Genomic DNA, 16,524 nt, shown 5'->3' with positions numbered 1-16,524 from the left:
GTAGACCAGGCTGGTCTCGAACTCACAGAGATCCGCCTGCCTCTGCCTCCCGAGTGCTGGGATTAAAGGCGTGCGCCACCATCGCCCGGCGAGATGCTTCATTTTTAAGAGGAAAAAAGAACATATGTTGCTTGTCTAATTGATAAGAGGAGGTACAAGACTATACAGTATTTCACAACAGGGATCTTTTTCCAGCCACTAAAATAGTCGAATCCAAGCTGATACCTCACGGAAGAGTGAGTGAACTGCCACATAGCAGCACTGCTCTACTTCTGAGTCCAGAGAGGCACCTTCAGACATCCTCTGTGTTCTACAGAGAGACACTATGCCCTGGGACTGAGATTCTGTCAGTAACAGAGGTAGACATGATCCTGGGACAGAAACCCCCAACCCATTCTGCACTTACTAGAAAATAAAGGGTGCTTTTAAAGAACCAACGTACCAAACAGCCCTAGCCTGACCCCAGGAAGTATGAATAGAAAGGTAAGAAGCTTTGGAGAAAAAGACATTTCTGTAACTTCAGTTCAAAGGGATCAGACCTCCCTCTGGTGGGTCTTAAATCTGGGAAAACTTGGGGAATTCGATTGCATCGGAAAGTATGAGATTGACCTGGGTAGAGTTACACCTTGATACCTTGTGAGGAAGGCCTTGAAGTTATGATAAAATCCCAGATTCCTTGGCAGTGCTGAGCACGTCACCAGCGGAAAGGAATATAGAGGAAGAGAGCTTCTCTTCCCACATTTCGTACCTCTGCTAATTTGTCTAGGTGCCCAAATAAAGAGACACTAAGGAAATGAAATGATGGAGGCCATTTTTAAAGTACAGCTTAAAATCCAGAGATAAACACCAGATAGGTGAATACCATAGAACTGATCAGGCAGTGACAAAAAATAATTCATTTGAAATGAGTCTAGTGAGAAGAGCTACAAGCTGAATAAAGTCAGAACCAATAAATAAGGCACCCCTTGCCAGCACTGCAGGGAGATGTATTAAGTGGAACACACAGATAATATTTCTGTGATCCTGTCACTATCCATGACACCATGGCCAAGTCAGAATGCTAGTGAATCTGTAAAGCCCCTCAAACAGGCTGTCAGGATACATTTTTCAGGTAGGGTTTGAAATGTCTTATTTTGAAGGCTCTCTCCACCTAGTCAGGAAGCTGCTGAACAACAAATGGCCTATCAAATTAAATGTCTGCATAACAAATAAGAATCATTTCACAATACTATCATTCTTCAGTATGGAACATTTCTCTATCCAACCATTAAGCAGTTGTCCTAAGCGGTTGATCGTATTTTAAATTATTTACAGCAATCAAGGATGACAAGAAGGGTGAGAAATTGTAGCAATGGGTGTCCCATTTATGGCACTCTTACTATAGTTCATGTAGCTATGCATTTGGCTGTTTAGTTTCTTGAGGTCTAGAGGTATGTGCCATCATTTCTAGCAAGGACAGTACCTCATTGATAGGTGACTACGTGGAAGTAAACGAAGTAAACGGTCTCTTTGGGCTGGGCCTGGCTTTGCATGTGAGCATGCGACAAATTCTACAGGATTGCATTTGCTTCCAGGGCAAGGGATTGAAACTAGGATCTTAGACAAGTGCTTTGCCATGGAAATAAAAAAACTCCAGCTGTTAGTCATGAATTTCAAAATAAAATTTTGAGGGGAAAAACGTGTTTCAGTACCCAGGAGAAGAATAAAAGATCAGTGCAGAAAGATTAACTTTTTAAAACCATGGACTTGGAGTGTAATTCTGTAGTAGTGTTTGCTTAGCATGTATAAGGCCTTCAGTTTGACCCCCCAAAAACAACATCAACAAAAAGTGTTCATGGGATGGACCGATTGAGTATTACCATTTTACGTGTTGGAAAGTGTGTATACGCGTGTAACCTGGGTGACTTTTATGTACTAAATCAAAAGGACTAGCCAGCGAAACAAAACATAAATAAAATTTGCCTTTATATTTCTGGATAAAACTGGAGACATAATCTTAAATTCTTATGATAAGAACCCAGAAGAGACACGGCTCTGGGGGCATCTAGGGCACTGTAACTGGTTCAGCAATTGTCCAAGGTAAATCCTTAGGATAAGAACCCAGAAGAAACATGGCCCTGGGGCATGTAGGGCACCACAACTGATTCAGCAGTTGCCCAAGGTTCATCCCGGCAGCTCCTTCACGCCCACCCTCACCCTCGTCTACCATGTTACAGACAACCCATCTCTTCTTGCATCTTGTGATTTCATGTTTCCTATACCTTCCATTCAGTCACACAGAGATGAGCTGAAACACAATATTTCATCAGTAGGTGTCATAACCTGAAACACTACATACAGACTTCAGAGCCTCAGATTCTGGGAAACAGAAGCAATTCTGCGTTTAGCTTAAGCTCCCTGGGGTGAGTCAGGCGTGGCAATGGTTGTACTTGGGAAGGAGAGACCGACTGAGATCAGGATTTAGCATTGTAGCCCAGACAACCAAAGTGAGACTCCAGCATTTCAAAAAGCTCATTTGTGGTACATACTACCTTTGTAACCTTAGTAAGGACAGTGAGTTTGAGGTCAGCCTGGGCTACATGGAGAGACATCTCAAGAAACAGACAAAACCCCAAATTTCTACTATGGTTCACTTACTGCACTGAAGTCTTCACACTGATTATCTATATATAGGTTTGAAACTAGAGCTTGGCTACAAATCCTACTGAACAGAATAATAAACATGTAACATGTTGGTACTGACACATTCATATCTCACTCTGGACCTGTATAACATTCTTACATTTTAATACTATTCCATCAGCAAATGGTTTATTTAAATGACGAGATAAGGGCACGAAGCTCGAACAGTGGAAGTCAGTAGAGAGGGCATACAAATCCCTGAACTCACCGCTGCTGCCACAGTCTGCACAAGACAGGAGTTCTTCTGGTTTCTTCTCACGATTGGACTCCTTAGTTCCCAGACAGAAACTACAGATTGGAATGGGATCGGCACGGGGCTGTGAGAAATTAAATATATATGTATATTTATATATACAGTTATTCTTCCTTTCAAAACTTAAAACAATATTTGAAAACTTCTTAAATAAAACAATATTTGAAAACTTCTTAAAATATTTAAGGAAACACTGAAAATAAGCATTTAAATTAATACCTTCTAAAAATAATCATCATAAATTATTTGGTAGCAAAGCAATATCTAAATACATTTAAATGTAGCATTAGATTCAGAAGTAACTTTTATGAATTCAGTGATACCTACTACCTTCAAATACCCTAGAGCCTTCAGAATGAACACTAAGAATCCATCTGCGACCCTAATGTTCCGATAATCTGTAAGCCTACAATAAACGGATTCATCTGTTCACATTAAAGACCATGGGTATCATCCAGTTAATTAAGTGAGGTTATTTGACTAAACGTTATCAAGTATCCTAATTATTCACCTTTAAACACTAGACATGAAATGTATGTTTTAGATGGCACATGAACAGAGAATGCGCAGGAACTAAAATTCTGTGGACCTGAGAAGATCAAAAAGACTATTAACAAAGCCTCTCTGGCACCAAGGGCTTCAAAGGAGATAAACCCTCAATCTCTGACATTCCCACTTTATAAAAGAAACAACAAAACATTTGTCTACCCCCTGGCACCCTTTAACTCTCTATGGCAATTGCTTTGAACAGAGTGTAGATTTACATACACTGTGTCTCCCGTTGTTTACCACTGCCAGCAGGGCAGGCCTTTCCATCATATGAATGCAGTTGACTGTGCCTACAGATCTGGTTACATTATCAAAACTGGGAAAATACTAAAATTTTATTGCACATCCCAAGCCTTCACACATGTTGTCTGCTAGCTCTCTGAATGTTACTATGAAGTCTTTATACTGAATCTCATGAATCAAAAATTCAGAGCAAGAAAACTCAACAGAATCACCAATGCTTTTATACGTAAGTCACAAACAGGATTGTGTTAGATGTAGTTCTCTGAGTCTACAGCAGCACAGAATGACCCTCATTTGGGCAACTATTCAATCCCAAATGCCTAATACTTAGCCTGGCTCACAGTAGGCACTCAAAATATGTTTGCTGGCAGAATAAATAAGCAGCTGCCAGTTAAAAAGAGAAATCAAGCACTTCTTTAAGATACTATTTTGAATGGTTCTAATGAGTGAACAAATGTCTTGGCTCCTCTAACAACATTGCCATGAAAGTCAAGACCTCAGCTTATGACCAAGCATTCCTAAACTTGTCTAATATGACTGTGATTCTCATTTACAATAGGAGTCTTCGTTATCCAGCTCTTATTTTCAGCTTAATTTGTTCTATTAATATGCACATGTTTTACTTTCTGAGGTAGCTTTACAAATGTATTTTTGTAGCCCTGTTAAAAAGGCACAGTGTGAAGCATTCTGTACTAGAAAAACCAAAAAAAAAAAAAAAAAAAGACAGGCTACAACAAATTGGTCACCGACTCCAGCCACAGTCTTTAAATGCCAGATAATCAGCGCTGCATAATTATAGATCCATAGTTATTACTTGCAACTGCTCAGCTGCAGTACCTAGGGAACACTTTTGTTCCTTTAAATAGCAATTAAAAGAACAATCTGGTTTTAAAGTGACAACATTCCCCTGATAGATTCTGGCTAAAGCACAGTCTTTGTACTAATGGGATTCTTGCTTTCATTTGATAGAACAATGTTCAAGCCACTGCCGCCACCCTTGCAGTGATAAATAATTTACAAAATGTCACATATCATTCATACAATGAAATAAATCCAAATCTGCAGCTTCATTTTTCTTTCCCAGATGCATTTTTAGCTGAAAGGGAGACATGGCCACCAGCCAGCTTTCATGCTCACTTTTCGTTTTTAACTAAAGGTAACACAAAGGACAAAGGTTGCTAGTAGTTCATGGTCAGAAAGACTGATGCCCCATACCCTGCCCAATAATAGAAGCAGAGATGCTATCACTTCAAGCCACATTCAAGTGAAGCCCACCATGCTGATGTATGCTCAGAACCATTTATTTTAAGGATAACTATCTCACAATATTCTACAACCACTGTATTACACAGAAATGTCTGCCCTGCTGAATTATTGATAATTCAAAGCACTTTTTTGCTAACCTCAGTGTAGCAGAGTCTAATTAACTTTAAAAAATTGTCACTTGTATGAAATGAAACTTTACAGTAATGCATGTAAATGGGTCACCGAATTATTTTTATTCACTATTCTCAGACTGCATATAAACTGTTTTTTTAAAAAAAAAATAATCCCTTAAAGTAAAATGGATTGCAGTCAGAAAGCGGTCTAGGTAAATAGCAGTTTGATTCCACAAGATCTACTAAAGATAAGTAATATTTTAAGAAGTTTGAAAACAGAAGCCCAAGTTGATCGTGGTGGCATATACCCCAGCATTTTGGAATCGGAGGCAGAATTGAAATAATTTCAAGGCCAGGCTGTGCTACACAGTAAAACTCTCTCAACACCCCCCTCATAAGAAAACAAAATTCAAAACACCCGATTTTAACTGAAAATTCTTAATTTTTTTTTTGACATCTCAAGGGGGGTGGGAAGAGCCACATAGTCATCTTAGTGGGTAGTGCTTGCTACAGAAGCCTGGTGGTCTGAGGTCAATCCTGGGAAACCTCATTAATAGATATGAGGGGAAAACTGACTCAAAATTTGTTGTCTTCCGACTTCTAGAATATATGTGCAGCACACACACAATACAGTAGTAAATGAAATAAATATCTGAAAGAAACAAAGCAAAAGAAATGTCATAAAGGCATCCAACTTGTTGGCCACATTTTCTTCAACGTCTGGTAATGCCAAATTAACAGTAACCCTGAGGACAACACTGCGGTGAGATGTGAAGGTAAAAAGGGACAAGCACACTCTGCTCTGTAAGCACCTCTCTGGCCTCGCTCCCCCTTTGCTGAGCAATGGCTCTGAGACAGTGGGGAAGCCGGAGGCCCTCCTTCCACTGCTACCTCACTTACTTACCTTGACCAGGCAAGATAGATGGCATTGTGCCTGCTTTAAAGAGGAACTGAGGGTCTGAGGGGCTAGGTGAGTTCTCTAAACTTGCACAGGTTCAAGTAGAGATGTGGACTGGAACCCACGTCTGTGTTGTGCCCCGAGGGCCCATTTCTCAGCTTCACTACCCATCTCCACTCCTCTCTCAGAAAAACAGATTCCTAAAAATTCTGTTCCTACCAGGAGCAACATGTTTTTAAGGTGTTCATCATCTCTTCAAGCACCACTAGCATGATTTAAAAGAACTTAAAAGTACCACTATAATGTTACATTGTAACTAATTACAACGGAATACTGAACTAGCACCATGTGCCTCCCAGTGTTTCCATAAAATGCAGAGCAGTGCCCATGTCATTCTTGGTGAATCTACCAGGAAGAAAAACAACCAGGCAAATTAAAATTGAAAACTTCTTTATAAAAAACTTGTCTGGACTCTTAAAGACTGTAAGTCATGCAGGGCGGTGGTGGCGCACGCCTTTAATCCCAGCACTCGAGTGGCAGAGGCAGTCGGATCTCTGTGAGTTCGAGGCCAGCCTGGTCTACAAGAGCTAGTTCTAGGACAAGCTCTAGAACTACAATGAAACCCTGTCTCAAAAAACCAAAAGACCAAAATAAAATAAAATAAAAATTAAAAAAAAGAATGAAGTCATGTGAGACGTAAAGCTCATGGCAATGAAATATAATCCACAATCCGTGGCGGAATTGCTGATTTAAAAAATTTATTTATTTATGTCGATGAGTCTTTGCCTGCATGCATGCATGTGCAACATGTGTATGCGTAGTGCTTTCAGAGGCCAGAAGAGGGTGCTAGGTCCCCTGTAACTAGTTATAGAAAGTTGTGAGCCACCACATGACCTCCAGGTACCAAGGGCTCTTAACTATGAGCCATCATTTACTTAGCACCAATTGTTTTACTGGTATAATTAGGGGAATATGCACTAAATATCAAAGTAATGCAAAAGCCAGATATGAATTTCTTAAGTGGACATATTATGATCATGTTGGACCATGGGAAACAATGACAGTTCCAGAGAGATGTGAGCAAAGACTTGGAGGTGTTATGGTATCTTAGCTGGGGTCATCTTGTAGATTTGTGGGGTTTCCCTTACAGCGGGTTTCTACCTGGCCCCAAAATGCTCCCTCCCACCCAGAGGTCTCTTTCCTCATAGGTAGCCTGAACTGGCCATCTCCTGTAATCAGATCAGTAACTATCCCAATTGTCCTCAGAGAGCCTTCATCTAAAGACTGACAAAAAGAGATGCAGAGATCCACAGCCAAGCACTGGGGCAAGCTCAGGGAATCCTACTGAAGGGAGGGCAGAAGGACTGTGTGAACCTTCCTCCTGGTCAAGGTCGCCACAAAGGAACCCACAGAAATAACTACCTGGGTTCACAGGCACTCACAGACTCTGGACTAACAGCTAGGGAGCCTGCATGGGATGGACCTAGGCCCTCTACATATGTGTGATAGTTGTATACCTTGATCTACTTGTGATACTCCTAGTGGTGAAAGCAGGGCCTGACCCTAATTGCTTTGGCTGGCTTCCTCATACTGGGTTGACTAGTTCAGCCTTACCCAAGGGGAGGAGCTTAGTCCTACTTCAACTCGATGTGCCATGCTTTGTTGACACCTATGGGAGGCCTGTCCCATTCTGAACAAAAACTGAGGAGTGGATTTGGGGGTTAGGGGTTTGGGGTGGGAGGAGGGAAAACTGTAGTTCATTTGGAAAAATAAACAAATAAATTTAATTAATAATACAGAAGTGCTATGGTATATCTGTAACTCTCCAATGATCCTAAAATCTCCACGACACCTAAACATGCTGTGGTTATACAGCAGAGTGCCCACAGGCAGCCACTGAAATGAAAGGCGTGCAGGCATCCCACGTGATTCCTTCCATTATTATTTCTGCTGTTTATAACTTTTTTCACCCAAAAATATGGGGGGGGGGGGGAGAATCCTCTGCTCTCAGAAGAAGTCCAGAACAAATTATACAGCTGGATTATAAGCATACCTGGCGTCCTCTATGTGGTGATATTTTGTTTTACTTTAACAAATAAAGATTGCCTGAAGATCAGAGTGTGGAACTAAGCCACTAGTTAGCCAGAGGTCAAGCAGTGGTGGTACACACCTTTAATCCCAGCACCCAGGAGACAAATGCAGTCAGATCTCTGTGAGTTCAAGGCCAACCTAGGCTAGATTGATCTAGTCTAAAAGAGAATCAGCCAGGCAGTGGTGGCTCACACCTTTAATCTCAGTATTTGAGAGTCACACACCTTTAACCCACGCAGTAGAGAGGTAGAGACAGGAGTGATAGAGCTGAGTGGAGACAGGAATATAAGGTAGAGCAGACAAGAGCTCACGGCATTTAGTGTGAGGATTCATAGGGACAGGATTGCCCATTCGGTCTGAAGATTCAGTACAGGTAAGAACGAGTGACTGGCTGCTCTGCTTCTCTGATCTTTCAGCATTAACCCTTATATCTGACTCTGGGTTTTTATTATTAAGACTAATTGGAAATGTGCAACACTTCTGTCCAATCACCAGTTCACAGGAAACACAGATGACAGGTGAACATATTAATCTACAGAGAGAGGAGATGTTAGCACCACAATCACAGTGGACAAATGACCCACTTTCTTTAAAATTAAGTTAAAAGGGAGGCAGAAGGAATAGGTGACATAGATGTGGAGTTCACCAGGTAACTGCAATGTGCATGCTCCACATACTCTACATTTGCTCGACTGTCCTTAAACTCTTCATGTAGCTCACACTGCACCAAACTCACTAGCCTACTGTCTCAGGTTCCTGAGTGTTACAGTTGCAGGTATGTGCCATTCTGTCTAACTGTTAGGGTCTGAGTAAGATAGTGCTTCCCCTGAGTGGTCCATAGGCCATGAGGGGCCGTGGATCCCAGGCTGGGAGCCACATGGTGGGTGAAAGACAGACGAATAGGCATGCCATGAAAAGTGAGGTTGGGTATTTATTTAGTAGGTTATAAAGGGGAGAGGGGAAGAGAGGAGAGCAGAGAGGTGGGGGGTAGGGGAGAAGAGCCATGGCAGCAGCTACCTCTTTGGGAGAGAGAGTGAAAAGGAAAAACTCCCTGCAGACAGGAAGGAAGATCTGCCTGCCTTGATTGACAGGGAAGGGAGGGGTGGGACTTCTCTCTTAAAGGGACAGAACAGATCATTACACTGTTCACTCTGTATGTCTGTTCATATATGTAACTTAAAATGCACCTATCTTTACTGTTACATGTTATAATTGTCTATTCATTGTATCTCATTCCAGACTACAAAGCAACAAGTCTCATGTTTTAAACTGTTATGTACTTTTAAGTCTCTTACAAAAATACTTTATATTTAATCCAACCCTGCTTTACCTATTAAGTTGAGAGCCAGTACAGTCAATCTTGGACCCAGTTCTCCAGGCAGATTCTATACTGCAGTTGTAGCTCAACTGCTCAGAGATCTGGAGAACATGGCATTTAAATATTTAATTATTAAAATTATTAAATTAAGGGCTGGAGAGCTGGCTCAGAGGTTAAGAGCAGTGCCTGCTCTTCCAAAGGTCCTGAGTTCAATTCCCAGCAACCACATGGTGGCTCACAACCATCTGTAATGAGGTCTGGTGCCCTCTTCTGGCCAGCAGGCATACACACAGACAGAACATTGTATACATAATAAATAAATAAATATTTTTTTAAAAAAATTATTAAATTAAATTATTAAAACACTTTTCATAACAAAAAAGAGACAGGTTGGCTCCTAGCAGCAACCCTCTATTTCATCCAAAGAAGACAGAAGACAAATGGGCACAGAACAACATCCATCTGCAGTTCGTTTCAACTGCCAAGAGCTAACCACTGGGCAAAAGTGCCTTTCATTTAAACTGAAGATCTCCAGACATGGACAGAATTGTTGGAATTGACAGTCTAGCTGCCCAAGTCAAGGTAGGCTTGTCTTCCTAAAGATTTCTTAGTCCACAAAATCTGGAGCCTGGCAGGCCCTGCAATATTCCTTGAGTGGCAGCAGCAGACAGCAGGCCACAAAGAGCAGCAAGTCCCAGGCAGGGAGCCATGTGGTGGGTGAGAGACCGAGACAGATAGAATGCCATGAAGTGTGATATTTATTTAGTGGGTTATGGAAAGGAAAGGGGAGAGAAAAAAGGCGAGAAGGAGGAACAAGGAGAAAGAGACAGCAGAAAGAGTTGGGGGGGACAGGAGCCACAGCAGTAGCTACCTCTTTGGGAGAGAGATGGAAAGGAAGGGGCTCAGGCTACAGGAATGAAGGAAGATCTGCCTGCCTCAGGGGAGGATTGGGGGAGGAAGTGGATAGGACTCATCTCTTAAAGAAACAGGACAGGCCATAACACCAACCTCCTAAGGGAGGCCTTTCTCTTGATCATGATGTTAAGTGTAAAAATAAAAAAATTGTAAGTAAGCTGGGCATGGTAGTGCATGACTTTAATTCCAGCACTAAGGAGGCAGAGGCAGAGGAATCTCTGTGAGTCTGAGGTCAGCCTGTTCTACATACTAAGTTTTAGAACAGCCAGGGATACACAAAAATAACCTGTCTCATAAACAAGCAAAAATTATGAAGGAACTGAGGCTGTTTATCCTTAAAGTTTGAAGGTGGCAAGCTGGGTATTTTCATGCAGGTAGAAGGGTTAGATTTTATCTTAGTGACTCCAGTGTACAAAACACAGACCAACTGAAGCTGAAAAGAAAAATGTTACTATCTAGCAAAAAGACCTACAATTGCTGTCCCTGTCATTAACACTCTTCTTAAAATCATGGTACAATACATGTAATGTAAGGGCTGGGGAGACAGCCCATGGGTAAAATGTTTGCTGTGCAACTGTGAGGGTCTCAGTTTAAATCCCTAGAATCCACGTAAAACCAAGAAGCTATCTGCTGGTACAGTAAGATGGGAGGCAGAAACAGGAGAATTCCCAAAAGCTCACGGTCAGCTGGTCTGACATACACAGCTAACAAAGCCTGTGTCTGTCGGTGAGATGGCTCAGCGGGTAAAAAAGCACTCCATGCCAAGCTTGCCAACCCGAGTTCATCACAGAAAGCTACATGGCAGACAGAACTGACTCCCACAGGTTGTTCTCTAACCTCCACACATACATCACGGCACACAACTGTACACACAGTGGAAGTTAATGATCCAAGGTTGTCCTCTGACTGTCACAAGCAGCCTGTGGTATGAGCTCATTGCATGCACATGTACATATACACATAAAGATAAACATATCCACAAGCATATGTGTAACAAAAAATTTACCAGTTTAACAAACTGTAAAGGTGCCTTCAGTGACAACATTCATAATCCTGGGAAACATCATTACCATCCATTTGTACATTACTTTCCGTCTTCCCAAACTGCTATTCTATGCTTGTTGCTCTCTCCTGGGCCCTGGCAACTGACATTTCCCCTTCTATCTCTAGACAACTGCGTGCTCTTGGTACCTCAGACAAATGGGGTCCGAGATTCTGTTGACAGATTGACTTTTGAGGGACAAGAGCTGCCTGAAATGAGGAGGGGAGATGGCCATGTCAGGACAGAATAGTGAAAGAATCACCACACTCAAGCTGAGCATCTAGAGCTCCTCAAAGTTCTTTCCAGACCCGGCGTCTCCAGGGCTCTATGGATAACTGCTGTGGGCTTTCTCTGTTCTAATATTTTATTGAGAATACCGTATCCAAAACATTTGAGAATCTTTGGAACTTCTGATCTAAAAATAAAACAGCTCATTCTGAGGAAACACTCTTCCAGAACATGTGACCACACATGTGAGAAGCTTTATTTTCAGTCATGATGACTTGTCTCTGCCCTGATGGAAACTATATGTTTTATGTTTGTTACTCTTGTTAGTCTAAGGTCTCAGACAAAAATAAATGCAAGTTTATAAACTAGAGCAGAGCCAGAGGTAGCCAGCTCACATCCTCTTCCTGCAATGACAGATAAGACTCTATGTGTGTGCTTGTGGGTGTGCATGAGCGTGCATGGGTGAAGGGGCTATTGCAAGCTACTTCTTCAGCCTATGTACACAATCAGGGATATATCAGCTCCTTCTAACCCCTGTGGATCTGAACCATCTCAGATGTCCTTGAGACGATTAGAACACAATCCTGTTGACCCCAGTCTTACAAATGGAACAGTCCCACACTCGGCGTGTATACACTTAGACTTCCATGATGGAAAAGACTGAGATTTCAACATGTCCCTTGAGCCTAGAGTTCATCACCTGTGGAAGTACACAATGTCTTCATGTTGTCCAGCTCTAGAGTGGTTGAAAGCTCAAATGTGACTGAGCATGGTAAGTACTGTTTAAATCTAACTCAAATATTGTCTTAATTAGTGCCCAATTCACTCCGGTTATAAAGACTTAACAGCTTTAAGCCCTTAATAAGTGTTACGGAATTTTAAATTATTTTATGAAAGAATCTGATGCTCAGATTCTTTGATGAATATTAATTTTGCAAGATTTCTTTTAAAAGAACTACCTGATCGGCAGCCACAGGAACAAGGCAGAGAGCACCTCAGCAAAAGCCAAGACATTTTTAGCTATTAATAAAGGAAAATTCAAAGTAAAAGAAAACAAAGATGTCAGCAGAAGAAAACAAACATAAAGAACATAGAAACAAATTTAAAATGTTAATGAAAACAAAAAAAACCAAGCATGAATATAAATTCATGCCCACTACGTGGAAGCAATTCATTGTAGAATATGTCAACATGCCCAGATGACTCACTGCTTCTCGGAATCTCGCCCTGATCATCGAAGACTTTTCCTCGGTACTCTTATCCATGCCTTTTCTCAAGACGGTGCTGAAGTCTGAAGTGTGGGTCTGCTTTCTGCCCACCACTTCTTTGCCCAAGTGTATCTCTGGTATACTCCAGCAGGCCTGGAGCTGCCAGCCTGTTTCTCAGGAAAGTTAAACGACGCCCTCCGACCTCCTCCACAGGACACATGAGAATTATTACACAAGGATTCTGGCCAGACGACTCCAAGCCCTCCTTGACATGTCACTCTATGGATCGTTTGGAGTTTGGTTTAGGTACCACATTATCAGATGGGCTGCCTTGTCCACCGTCTCTAAAATGATTTACTGGCCTGGTCTAGAACTGTCCATACTTTGACTGCCTTGCTTCTGAGCACTGACCTCTATGTAATGATATATCATCGGGCTGATTTATTTTGCTTCTATTACTCAACCTTAAGCATCTTCGTAATAGGAATGACACAAAGTATAGTTTGGTGAATCAATGAATGAACAAATCTGTGAGTCTGAAAACTGTTCCTTTAATTCAACAGGTCTCAAAATGCTGACCATAATAGTTTATTTTCATATATATAATGACATATATAATTTATTATATAAAATATATAATCATGTATATAATTATACTTCCATCAACAGTGAAGTGAGTTCATCATCTCTTGAAGGCTAATTTACTTATCTTACTCTGACACATAAGAGAGCTATGTTTCTCATATACTTCCCTGGGCATAATCTGACAAAACAAAACCAAAGGTTGTAAAACCACCTGGAGGAAAGTTATCATAAATACTAAGTTTTAGGGCTCATCTAAAATTATCCACTACAGTTTTATAGAATATCAATTTGGACATGAAGGGGAGAATGGTATTGTGGGGACCCGGAGAGAATAAGCAGGGGGAACCTAGGTTGGATATCATCAAAACACATTGCATACATGCACAAAACTACTGAAATCACATCTGAACATATAATACACACCTATGAAGTAAGGCTGACTACCAGTATCTAGCAGTGGCGAACCATCCCTCTACACACATCACCTTCATCTCTCAACAATGAGGACAAGTAAAAAAGGAAAAACAAAGAAGTCAAGTGAGATGGAAACACCACAATGACAGCAGAAAACTGTACGGCAAGTGTAACCTTCCACCCTTTTCTGTATTTGAGGCCTCATCTCATATCTGACGCTGCTGTCTTCATCTCCCTATATAGTTGAGACTGGCCTTAAATTCCTGATCCTCCTGGTTCTGAGAGCTGGGATCATATCTACCTATTCACCTAGCATCCGTCCATCCATCTGTCCATCTGTCCGTCTGTCCGTCCGTCTGTCCATCCATCCATCCATCATCTATCGAGATACAGTCTATGTAGCCCTGGCTGGTCTTGAACTCACAGAGATACGACAGACTCTGCCTCCCAAGTACTGGAACTAAAATGAATCAATCTATTTTAAAAGTACTTTATGGTACTTTATGGTACCTTATGACTGATAATATGTTATTGTCCAGAACTTTATTATAGACAGTACAGTGAGAACACAGGTTAAAAATACTTCTGTTATTTAGAATAACTTATTAACATCCTTTTCTGCCACTCCAGTACTCAATGTGACATTTATCTAATAAAAACTAAACTTCATTTCTTGCCGCTTAGCCACTTACTCAACTGATGTCTGCAATAATTGATAAAGATAAGTCCTAATTAGGACACAGATCATGCATACTTGGGATTATGTGTTACAGCAAACTGCTTAACGTAATCTTTGGGAACACACAAAGTCTAAAAGTTGGGACTTCCTGTGATGATCTAAAGCATCTTCTTTCTTCTGAGCTTATCATGCTGCCATGGGTCAGTGACTGTGGTCAGTGCAGCCACTGCTCAGCAAGCAGGTTTGGAGCCCAGCATCCATCAAAGCAGAGGGGTCTGCTTGAAATCCTTCTAGGCAGAAAAGAACTCCGTTGACGACATGCTCAGCATCATTTACTCTGTTTATATACCCTTTTACTAAAATCTTCAGTCTTCCCTTGCAATTCATGACTTTGGACCTGAGTAGATGCTAAGTAATTTTTTTTCCAGAAGGTAATTGGAGATACACTTACTACAAGCTGTTACCCAGGCAACTATTTCATCTTAATTTTACTCTCCACTGTCCCACATCTCTTGCTCGTTACGCTCCGTGGTGGGCAATTGCTTCTGTGAGAAAGCAGTGGAGCAGTGTATCATCCCCACCGGCTCTGCGGACTGGGCTTTTTATCGTTCTGAGTGCAAGGACTTATTGTGGGTAAGATGGGGAGATCTTGATTATGATGGTTGTATTTTAGCTCCTTGTGGCAATGATAAATGGTCTCGGTTTTTTTTTTTTTTAAAAAAAGCTTAGTTAAAAAAAATTTAACGTATTTCTGCATATATGCATAAAATATTATCACTTTTTCTTTCATTTCAAAGCAAACCCATATTAATGACCACATAGTACAGGGAAATGCCCATGATCAAAGGAGGCTTTAGAAGTAAAACAATAAAAGCTCAGTCACAAAGAAATGAGAAGTGAGGGGACACTCTCCAAAGAACATCAGCCTGCTTGCCAATTATGTAGAGCTAATTGAAATGCTCACACTGTGTTCTGGAGTCTAGAACTTGTTCTAATTAGGCAGGTGTACCATTTATAAGCATACTGATTAAGGAGAGTGATTCTACTGGAAGAAAACAAACCTAAATCTGTACACTGAGCTTAACAAAACCCTTCACTGCTAGATGAAGCCGGCACATTTTGAAAAAAAATGACAACGAAATAATTAGTTTCCCCAGGGCCTTCAATTTCTTATCTGGACAGGGCCCTGGCTTTTAAGATTGCATCTGAACAGCTCTCTTCCACCCCTGCCATTAGAAACTGCAGATACTGCATTTATCTTCCTAAGAGGGATCAAAGTCTGAGTCAACACAGCTGGAAATCCGACACACAGTTACAGGAAGACTGTTGAGGATTTACAAACTGTTCATGTTGGCGAGCACGTCACAATATTACAACTATAAACCCTACATTATATTATATTAGCACTATAAACTTGAGATTTATAAAAACAGAATGTTCAAATCAACTTGCATTCAAGTATCACAAATCTTTAGTTTTTGCTTAAAAAAAAAATTGAGTACCTCCCAAGTGATTCCCAGCTTCAGTGTTTAAAGAGTGTTGGCAAAAGCAAGCCCAGGCTTTGAAATCATCAATTAAAAACAAGAAAACTGTCAGGAAGTAGGGACTAATGACTCACTCCCACCTGCAATCCAGAATGAGAAGGACCTCGAAGAGTTTAAGTCTGGTCTGGGCTATAGAGTGAGAGTCAATGTCAAAACAAACAAAAACAATAAAGAAGAAGACAACAGAGAAATAGAGAAATCCTGCCTTAAAGTGACACAAGGGACTGGGGGTTGACAGTAAAGCACCTCACAAGCACAAGTTTGACTCCCAGAGCCCACATAAAAATGAAGTGGGTTATGGTGGCATTTGCCTGGGGAAATGGAGAGAATTCTTAAAGTGTGCTGCTGATCAGCCAGTTTAGCCTAATTGGTGAGCGCCAAACCAATGAAAGACTGTTTCAAAGGAAGAGGACAGCATTTCTGCAGATGACAGCTGAGGTTATCCTCTGACACCTACATGCTTATGCATATATATGTACCTGCACAGCGCGCTCGC

The 16,524-nt window shown here is 41.2% G+C and overlaps 1 protein-coding gene across 8 annotated transcripts in view; it reads right to left on the bottom strand.

Moving 5' to 3' along the window:
* The window catches only part of Kat6b (lysine acetyltransferase 6B), a 186,363-nt gene that overhangs the window by 58,400 nt on the left and 111,439 nt on the right, over positions 1-16,524 (bottom strand). For all 8 annotated transcript variants that reach the window (XM_026789528.1, XM_026789526.1, XM_026789527.1 and 5 more), the window contains exon 3: positions 2,891-2,999. In XM_026789528.1, the coding sequence (XP_026645329.1) occupies positions 2,891-2,999 (109 nt within the window). The remainder of the gene's footprint in view (positions 1-2,890; positions 3,000-16,524) is intronic.

This window comes from Microtus ochrogaster, unplaced genomic scaffold (assembly GCF_000317375.1).
Source record: "Microtus ochrogaster isolate Prairie Vole_2 unplaced genomic scaffold, MicOch1.0 UNK21, whole genome shotgun sequence".
Classification (NCBI taxonomy): Eukaryota; Metazoa; Chordata; class Mammalia; order Rodentia; family Cricetidae; genus Microtus; species Microtus ochrogaster.
Note: the sequence above shows the minus strand (reverse complement) of the source record. Positions and strands in the feature narration are given on the sequence as shown.